The 10,638-nt window shown below is 33.8% G+C and overlaps 1 protein-coding gene across 16 annotated transcripts in view; it reads left to right on the top strand.

Moving 5' to 3' along the window:
• LOC119084566 (voltage-dependent L-type calcium channel subunit beta-2) overlaps positions 1-1,014 on the top strand; it is a 146,997-nt gene extending 145,983 nt beyond the window's left edge. For 15 of the 16 annotated variants that reach the window (XM_037194584.1, XM_037194589.1, XM_037194592.1 and 12 more), the window contains one exon: positions 8-1,014. In XM_037194584.1, coding sequence (XP_037050479.1) covers positions 8-342 — 335 coding nt within the window. In that variant the 3' untranslated portion in view covers positions 343-1,014. The remainder of the gene's footprint in view (positions 1-7) is intronic. The other variant, XM_037194600.1, reaches the window with a different exon arrangement.
• The last annotated feature ends 9,624 nt before the right edge of the window (positions 1,015-10,638 follow it).

Genomic DNA, 10,638 nt, shown 5'->3' with positions numbered 1-10,638 from the left:
CCAACAGGGGCATCATATCATCACAATCGACGTTCCGGTCGTCACGATCGAGAAATGCGTGAAAGGGAAAGAGATCGCGAACGTGAACGAATGGAACGTTTGGAACGGGAACGGGCTAGAGATCGCGATATGGTACACTATGATTTGAATGACGAAGATTTGCTGAACGAACGTAGCTATGGCGCCGATTTTACGACTCGTGGACATCCAACCAGTAGACATAGTGAAGATAGTCGATATCCTAGTAGTAGTCAGCCGCCACAGGCTAGTAGACGCGATCGCGATGAATATAGTCCGCACCGAAGCGGTGGAAATAGCAGAAGAGTACTAAATGCCATGTAGGAATCGTGGATATAGGGGTGGGATCAGGTTGACAGTGATTTCGATTGAGGAGGAAGATTTCGGATTTAGAAACTATTTTTTTTTTCTTTTTTTTCTTTCTTTCTTGTATTCTATTCGTGTTCTATGTTTTCCTAAGTGTTTGTTAGTTATTAACTCCCCATTTCCGGTATGCTCATTCGAATAACTCTATTCGTTTCTTGACTTCTTTTGTATCTCAGTTTGATTGCCAAAGTAATATACTCGTATGCTAGCACATTAAATCTTGTCATGCTCTGTAAGTGCCAAAGTAAAAAACAAAAACAAAAAAAATATTTTCTAATTAGTTCATTTAGAGTGTTAAAATTTAGATAACTTCCTAAAAACCAAATCAATCAAAACCAACAAAAAAAATGTTTCTTTTCCTTTCTAAATGTTTACCTTACCTCAATCTTTAAACAGGTAATTTTAGCTGCCAATTTTCCTTCTTGTATCGAAAAAAAAACCAAATTAATTAATTAAACAAAACGAAAATCTTCCTCAATGTTGAAATCACAAATTTACATCACCACCATTCGGCCTATGTGCGTACACCAAACCGACAGTCCGAATGTGGGAGCTAGATTTGCTTGTTTTTAAGCTTGTCATAGCTCACAATGTCATCCTGACCTGCTCCTAAGTACTTTGTATGTTTTTCCACTGTTTTGCCTACAAAGTATGGATTTATTTGATTCGATCTTACGTTTTTTTTTCCTCAGTTTTCAATTTTACGCGCCAGTTTTTTAATTAGTTGACTGCACTTTCTCTTTTCGGTTTTTCTTTGTTTCTTCGTTAAAATTCAGCGAAGATATATTAATGCTTGATTTACTCTTACGCTGTTTTGCCTCCGTTCAGGTAAGCCGCGCCTCTTTTTCATTATTTAAAGAGGAAACGGAGACAAAACGGAGTACTTTTTTCGTAAGTGGAAATCAAGCCTAAAGATCTAAATATAATTGCGAATTTATTGTCAGTGACAAAATATAGCTTAAACTCCGGACTGGCCATAGTGGCCATAATAGCCATAGTGGCCATAATAGCCATAGTGGCCATAATAGCCATAGTGGCCATAATAGCCATAGTGGCCATAATAGCCATAGTGGCCATAATAGCCATAGTGGCCATAATAGCCATAGTGACCATAATAGCCATAGTGGCCATAATAGCCATAGTGGCCATAATAGCCATAGTGGCCATAATAGCCATAATAGCCATAGTGGCCATAATAGCCATAGTGACCATAATAGCCATAGTGGCCATAATAGCCATAGTGGCCATAATAGCCATAGTGGCCATAATAGCCATAGTGGCCATAATAGCCATAGTGGCCATAATAGTCATAGTGGCCATAATAGCCATAGTGGCCATAATAGCCATAGTGTCCATAACAGCCATAGTGGCCATAATAGCCATAGTGGCCATAATAGCCATAGTGGCCATAATAGCCATAGTGGCCATAATAGCCATAGTGGCCATAATAGCCATAGTGGCCATAATAGCCATAGTGGCCATAATAGCCATAGTGGCCATAATAGCCATAGTGGCCATAATAGCCAAATTGGCCATAATATGTTTGATGATAAATATTTTTGAATTCACAGAAATGTTTGAAATTGAGCATCTCGGCTCAAATTATGGAAACACACAAGCTGTGTCTCTTTGCCCGTCAATGACGTTTGTCGCGGAACCAGATAAAATAAAATCGAATGCAGCTTGTTGTATCGATTGAACAGAACTTGAACTGAATTGCAGTTCGAAGAACTTTAATTCTAAAAAATTTTTAAATTGAACTTAATTCAAAGACACTGTTAAAATGGTATTATTTAGAGACAGTTACATACGGCAAGCATATGAACAGTATTATTATCGGGTCTATTACTTCCGTCGATTCAAAGTATTTTTAAAGTTAATTTCAAATCTTGTACTTCAATTTTTGTAACATGCATTTTACTACATAAAGGACCATATTACCAAGAGCTTGTCATTGTTTTTGTTGTCAGTATCGATAACAGATGAATAGCCGTATGTGACAATGTTAAGCAAACGCATTTCTCTAGCAACTGCTTGGACGTTTACACCTCGCAAAAACCTTGCAAATTTCGTTGTATTAGAAGTTTTCATATATAGTGAGAACATTACAGGCGGTCACTGTCTTTAGGCCTACTAACTTCGCCAACAAGATGCGGTTGCTCGTGTCCTGTTTTCTTTAAAGGCATTTGTCCTTCTCGTTCAGTCCACCCACAGTCAAGCTCTTTATGTCAGAAACAACGATTCGGATTTAGTTTCAAACATCCTATGCCATACATTTTCCGCACACTTTTCGTTTGATTCATTTATTTTTGACTAAAATTAAACACATTTTTGCAGAAAACATAAACAGTAAAATATCGTATTGATAATCGTTTATAGGAATAAATAGCTCATCATGAATAGTTGCGTTGTGTTCAAACAATTTCGATGGCGAAAGAAATGTTGATTGACCTGGAGGCAGAGGGAATTGCTGAGGCACAAATAATGGAATCAATTTTCAAATATCCAACAAAGCGAAAGGCCTATAATAGCAAGTAAAAGCTTCTGTGATTCCTTTCCCAACGAGAAACTGCAAATCCCCAAGGATCTGAGTTAAAACAATTTTTTGAGAATTTTTTTTGATTAGAGTGCTGTGTCACTCGATCAATAAACCTTTTTGTCTCACACAAATAGATTTATTGTTGCTGACCTGTTTCTCGGACAACTACTAACTACTTTCGGTTGTCAGTCTGTCACTTAACTCGCAGCCTTATTTATATAAAATTCTGTCGAAAAATCGTCTCGTCAACGACTGTTAACAACAACGATGACACGTAAAGCGATGATCTTTGTCCGATATTTCCCTATAAAGCCTACGAAGTAAAAGATTTTCAATGTCAAACAATTAGCGGAAACGCATGTTGTAGTAGCAGTTTTAATGGAAATATGGTTAAAAGCATGACTTGGGATAAAAAGATGAAAAGTAGATTTTCCGTGTGAATTTTGTTGATCCCGAGGCGTAGCCGAGGCCAATAAACACACACGAAAACGAGACTTTTCAACTATATCTCGAGCTCTGTAATGGATTTTACATGCTGAAGGGCGTCGAAAGTATTGCTTGAAACATGAAAAGTATGGTTTTGACGCATGCAGCATGTAATAGTTTGTGGACGGTAAGTGCATTTTCCCTGTCGCAAACAGTGATGTAAAGTGCACTTTACCGTGCATACGCATGTAAAAGGTTTTGAATTTGAATCTCTCAGCTTCACAATGCTTTACAAACAAACAGTGTGACGGCTCTAGCATCTCTCCGGATTGAACACTGTTCTTGTAAATAAATCAATTACTTAATGAAAATCAATGACGAATCTTCTTTAAATCCAAACTGATTTGCTAGAATTGTTCGTGTGCAAAATTGTAGTGCACTCTTTCAGTACCACTGCCGCCCTTTACCTAAAGAGGAAATTATTTTTAATGCAAAACGTCAAAAAACGTGTTTCATTTTCTCTCATATCGAAACTGTGGTCAAATGTCCAACGAAATCAGAATTGAAACTCAGTATACTGGACTGGCTCGAATTCACAGTACGTCCCAGTCCGAGTCTCCGAAAGTTCTACGGAAATTGTGTCTCACAATTTACCAATTGAAATCATCAGTTTCTCCTCCTCTCTCCGAACGAAAACACAATGGAGGTGAATCAACATTTCTGGCTGTAAACAACGCAACATTTTGATAAAAAATACCTTTTCAAATACAAATTTATTAACAATTTTACATTTGACATAAATGTTGAAATGTTTCTAAAGGGAAAATAAATGTAAAAAAGATTTAAAAAGTAAAAAAAAGAGAATGAAATTAATAGAAAGAAAAACATTTTGTTCTTTTCTTTTTTTGGTGAAAATATAGGTAGTGCATTTTAAGGTCCAATATATTAAATTGACACATTTAAATAAATTAAGAAGGAGAAGAAGATAAGGGGAAAAAATATGGAAAGATCCTTAAAGTAACAATGAGTAAATGAAGCAGATTAAATTTATAAAAAAATAAATTAAAATTAAAGAGAAAAAAAATTATTCAAAATTCTTTAAACTTCAATGCCTTTTTATACATTAAATAAATGAAAAATCATGATAATTAAAAAAAAAATGATTTCTAATATTATTGAAACCAATCCAATTTTTAGTGTAATAATACCAAGTGAAAAAAAAAAACAACCAATGTTCTCATTCATCTTCTCTATAATTTTTAACAAATGAAAAATTGTGATTAATTGTAAAAGCTACCAATTGCCTTGCACTGAATATAAAAAAAAATTCTTAGTTTTGTAAATATTAAAAAATTTTATTATGATGAGAAACAAAAGAAAAAAAGGAGAAAAATGAACCTATACATAGACATGTTTAAAGAGAAAAAGAAGAAGAAGAAGAGGAAGCTAAAAAAGAAATAAAAGAAAAAAACAAGACAACAAAACATGAATTTATGAAATTATAAAAATAAATTTAAAAATAAAGAAATATTATACCGTAAATGAATCATTATGAAAATTTAAAACTAAAAAAAAAACAAAACAAAAACATTAAAAAAAAATCGGTAATTTGAATAAATAAAAAATGATGAAAATTATAGATAGCAAAAATTTTTTAAATTTATTATTGCTGATAAGTGAAAATAACATTAAAAAAATGATGAACAAAAAATTTACCAGATAACAAGAAAACAAATACTCATTGATTATTAACAAACCAAAAACCAAGGGAAAACGAGAAAAATTTATAGCTTTAATTATATCTGAATTAATCTGAAGCTATTCCATTATACAAGTATGATGACATGACAAACAAAAAATGTGTTCCCATTCGTTAGGATCATTTAACCAGTATTTATTTTCACACTTGTAACCATCTAAATGTATTGGTGCTGACGCCAAATGTATTAAAGCCTTCATGCCTTCACGTGCATTGAGGAAATTCTTATCTGTAAATTACTCGCGAATCTGTTACAACATTCAATAATGGATTTTAGTTTACTTTTGATGATTCCACCAGAATCCTTTTTCAAAAATGTACGACCACAATAACAACCACGAATGTGTTCGCTTTCAAAAGAAAATAGATTTGGTTGTAGTAGTTTGACTGGCTCTGAGAAGCGTGAGCAGTTTATGAAAATTTTGTTAAACTGCTCACTTTTCTCAGCGCCGGTCAAACGACTACAACCAAAAGTAATTTTTATTTAAAGCCGGTGTCTCTTAAAATGTTTCAGAAATCGCAATCACGACAATTTCCAAATTTCTCAACACGCATAGAAATCATCTATCATCTACACAGACGACACAAAATGTGATGTCCTCTCGCTTGTGTTCTCTTATATAGCCGACAGAACGATAAAACTGTTGAAGTACTAGATTTTTATCAAATGTAAATTGACAAATGAAGTAATAGATTTATTGATTTTATTGCTACATGATTGTCATTTCAGAAGGTTTGAAGAGAAGTTAAGTCTAGAAAGGTAGTGGATATCATCAATCGATCCACAAAATTTTCTTGCTGTACTTTCCGCCCCAACTTGGCCCACGAGAAATTGGTTGAGTTTGAGTAGTTATTGAAGTCAATTCCGTTGTTTGCTAGAGAATCACTCAAAAGTCTTAAAATATATTAATTTTATATTTCAGAAAATGAGGTCCTCTAACAACGGCACAGTGCCGTAGTCAGACTCCTAAGACACGTTAGAGGTAGCTAAAAAAGCAAAAAATAAATTTTTTAATGAAAAAATTAAAAAATAGGGACTCCTTGTGTCCCAGCTGGCAATGGTACTGATCCCTACAGAACGGTTTATTTTATAGTTTAAGAGAAATGAACCCGTTGCAAATTTTTAGCCTACATTTAGGCGGAAAAATATTCGTTTTTTTGATGATTTCTTTGAAGCAAAATTTTTTTTTGAAAAAGTACAACCATTAAATCACGCCAAAATGTGTTCTACTTAAAGGAAAAATTGGTTTGTGTGTGGGAACTTATCATCCCACATGGACATAAATTTACACAGTCTGCGAAGACTTCTCCAAGTCAGTTAAGTTATGACTCACAAACGAATTTTTCCTTTAAAAGGAACACATTTTTGCGTGCTTTAATGGGTTTACTTCTTCAAAAAAATATTTTGGTTCAGAGCATTCATCAAAAAACGAATATTTTTCCGCCTAAATGTAGATTATAAATTTGCATATTGTTCATTGCTCTTAACCAATTCAGTGACAAACCAATCTAGAATAACTCTTAATGAAGAAATACGAGATGAAACAGATTCTACGATTTTCTATCTACGAGTAAATGAACATCATACAGATAAGGATGCACGTGGGCTTATGACATTTGTATTTTAGGCATTGCAATAATTTTTCTTTATTCATTTTATTCGAATAATCCCGCTACGTTCGTGCTTGAAATTTTGTCAGTAAAAATTGAATTGAAAAATTAATTATTGAGAAGGAAATTATCATCAAAATAGCAATACAATACCACCAACCATCATACAAATAATCCGATAGATTGTTGAATGTTAGAATAAACGGTGACAGACAAAAACGATAACATTCGGTAAATCATAATTCACAAATCAACAAACAAGGAAATTATTCACATCCATCAGCACCACATTTCATTGTTAACTTAAACAGAAAATAGTAAAAAATTGTATCGAAAATTCATTGGACATTTTTCGAGATTTTATATTTTACCAAGCAGTCTAAAAAGTAAACTAAAATTAAACAAAAAAAATAGGATGAAGAATGTGTGGAAGCAAAGAACTATAAAAATGCGATTAATCTTTAAATTTAAAATGAAATTAATAAAAAAACAAAAAGTATAAATTGAAACATAACTTATTTATGTTTGAAAAAAGTAATCACAGAGTGATGTGTTTCGTAAGTCTTACTCTAAATTTATTTTAAGTCTGTAGAAGAAATCGTGGTGGCATAAGAAGAAATGGAAGTAGAAGAAAGCGGGATGGAAAAAGAACAATTTGTGTTTACAATCTAAAAATAGCGGTAACTTAATTTCCCATTCATAGACGAGTACGAAATAACAATCATTAAATAAATGAAAGTGAACAAGAAAATAATAAAATTCAAAAACCCAAAACGATAAACAAAGTAAAAGTTTAAATTTAAATTTAAATAAAAAAAATAATTTTTATCGATAAATGAGAAGAAAAAGAAGAAAATATTTGTTTAAAAATAGCAAAACACTAATTCGTATAAAAATATGTTTATAAATTAAATGCCGGTAAATTTTATGTTGTCTATGTTTAATTTGTGTGAAAATTGCTCGACGAACAGAAATAAAAAGGAAGAACGTTTAGCAACAATATTAATTGAATGAAAACCAACAACCAACAACAAAAATCGATGAAGAAGACGGACGGATATAAAATCTTTATATAATTTTCGTTCGTAGCATAAAAAAAGAAAATTCAACACAAAAACCAAATTCATGTGTGAATGCTAAATACTTAAATTGCATTAAAAATAAATGAGAAATGAAAATCTATAAGTAAAATTAAATTATTATTATTGTTGCCATGAACATTGAACAATTTGTAAATAATAAAATTAATTTTTAATTAAATTGAAAAACGAAAGATTTTATTTTCATCTTCCGAAAAACTGCTGGATCCATGCCTGCCACACCTCCGAAAAATTTGTTAAAACTCCTAAAATTTCAAAAATGCTTTTAAATTCTCATAAAACTCCTGAAATGATACTTCGACAATCAAATGAAACTCCCAGAAATCAGACTCAACATACAGTTAACGACATCTCAATTGTCTCACATCTTATGATTTCCATGTTTTCAATGAATTCCACACATTCCACACAGCTCACACTCTGTATCAGTATGGTCCGCTGTGGTTGCCAAGGTTGTATATTATTAGGAGGTTGGGCCAACAGCCTTTTTTCGTGGTGGCATTAAATCAAAAATAACTGGTTGCTACTGTGTTGCTGTTGCGTTTCAAACGCTTATTGAGAAAGCATTTCAGATTTTCTTCGGGACTATTTTCGGAAAACGTTCTGCCATATTTTCTCCAACAATTTTCCTAATTTTTCCGAATTTTATTTTTGCAAAAATGTGAAAAAATTGTGACAAAGTGTGTCAGGGAGTGGGACTGGTGTAGGACAAAAGATACAATTGTTAGATTTCATGTGTTGAAGAGAACTAATCTAGTTCACAAGTCATAATCCAATTAATTCACTGATCTAGTATGCCTAGTATGTCAGTCTGATTGTACGAAACAGAGCGTTTAAATTAAACTCTTCATATATTTTGTATTTGCCCGTCTATTTGTCGTTCATGCTGACCTCTGAAAACCAACAGGTTATGGGCCCAGGACACGTAGATGCAGGAAATTTATGAAACAAAATATTTGGCTGAGCTGAAGAAATTAAAATTGTAAAATTCGATACAAAATTGTGAAGTTATGGAGTTATGGAAGCAGAAACTTATTTAATAATTAGAATTGATCATGGGGACCAGAAGTAATCATGGAATTTGAATTGGTTACGGAATCTGGTATCTGGCGTCTGGAACTCTTGGCTGTGGCAAACGGAGCAAACGGTTTCCCAATCTTCTGTCACGTAGCAATATTGGTCCAATTGAAAAACTAATTACTGTTCCGGACTCCTGAGGTCATTCAAATCCTCGGAGAAAAATTTAATGAATTTTCTCTTGATATTACTAATAGTGGATCTGATATATTCGCGACATATCGAAGCGTTTTTCTATTGATAAGGTAAAAGAATAGTAGACGATAAAAAATGACCGTCGTAGTATCGTTCCAGATGCTGTTCCAGCTGTAGAGCCCTCAGAAAGAAGGAAAAAATCTGCATTTTGGCACCAACTTTTTTTCCAAGACATCTGTGGGCTTGCAGCACAAAAGTACTGGGTTCATTTATATGTGAAATGATAGTGGGTGAGGCCAGCTACAACACCCCATACTCAGTTCCGTGGAACAACGAAGCTGCAGAGAATCCGGACTCTTCGAACATTCACTATATTTTTAGTCGTAACTCTCGTGGATCTACTCGCACCAAGCGGTGCGTATACTCTACCTGTAGGTCTTTCCAAGGCCGACATTCGTACAACATTACAACAATTTAAAATAATTTTTTCTTGAGTTATTTCCGAAAAACTGTTTTCGGTACCCTCTGACATGTCTTCACTTTTGAGCTCTTTTCACAGAAAACATTTTTTTTTAGAAAAAGTGAGAGATACGTGTTTCCTAGAATTGAAAGACGAATCCAACGAGCTATCACTCATTAATATCGGAGACCGCTTGTTCCAAAAATTTAAAAAAAAGTCGCCTGAAGATTTGGCGATATGACTCTTGACTAGAATTTCACCTCGCATGATTTTCGTACTTAGTACATACATTAAATATTAAAACATAGTCAAAGTTAAAGTACATTTCCACCTTAGGTAACTGGAATGTTCACATATTTAGAGGACGAAACAGTTACACTGATGCCCTCTTTCTTTCATTCGTAACACCATATTTTGCTGACAATTTGTTCTCCAATCGACCGTAGATCTATACTGCCCCGTCGCACCAAACACATCCGTGACGACGCACATCCAACTGGGTTAAATTTCTTTCTTTAATGACTCAACCATATGGTGGAATTGATTCCAAATGAAAGATCGATTGGACTGAGCTCCTAACCCCTGTATCGACTTGAGAGACAATCAGAAGAAGCAAATTGTTGCTGAAGAACAATCGACTGGAATAATATTCCGTTTAAAGGCTCTCCTTCGTCGTTTTTCTCTCATTTTGCCTTCTTTCTGCGATTTTTGGTCTTATGCCATCCCTGAGTAAAACAGACCGTGTACATATACTGTGTAGATTTCACTAGAGTCTAGAATCTGCAACAGCTGGTCGTTTCACAGCTGGTGTTCATGCTACTCTTTATATCAGTAAATCCACCCATGTAAGTGAGTAACCGACAAATACACTGTTGATATGGAGAAAAGCATGAACACCAACTGGTAAAAGAACAGCTTTTGACAATTCTGCGCTCCAGTGAAAGTTACCCAGTGTACACTCTCAGTGGAAATCATAAAATTGCAAACGAACAGTCATTAAGCATACATGTATTTATCTTGCAATCCGTTCTTCTTCCATTGCAGATTGGCAATGGGCTTCGGTGACCGTAAAACTAAGTCGAACGAACAAATGGTTAAAATTGCCGTCCGTGCAATTAATAAACATTCTGCGGTTGATGGATGGCTG

The sequence above is a fragment of the Bradysia coprophila genome, unplaced genomic scaffold (assembly GCF_014529535.1).
Source record: "Bradysia coprophila strain Holo2 unplaced genomic scaffold, BU_Bcop_v1 contig_87, whole genome shotgun sequence".
Lineage (NCBI taxonomy): Eukaryota > Metazoa > Arthropoda > Insecta > Diptera > Sciaridae > Bradysia > Bradysia coprophila.
The sequence above is the reverse complement of the archived record's forward strand: the minus strand, read 5'-3'. Positions and strand labels throughout refer to the sequence as shown.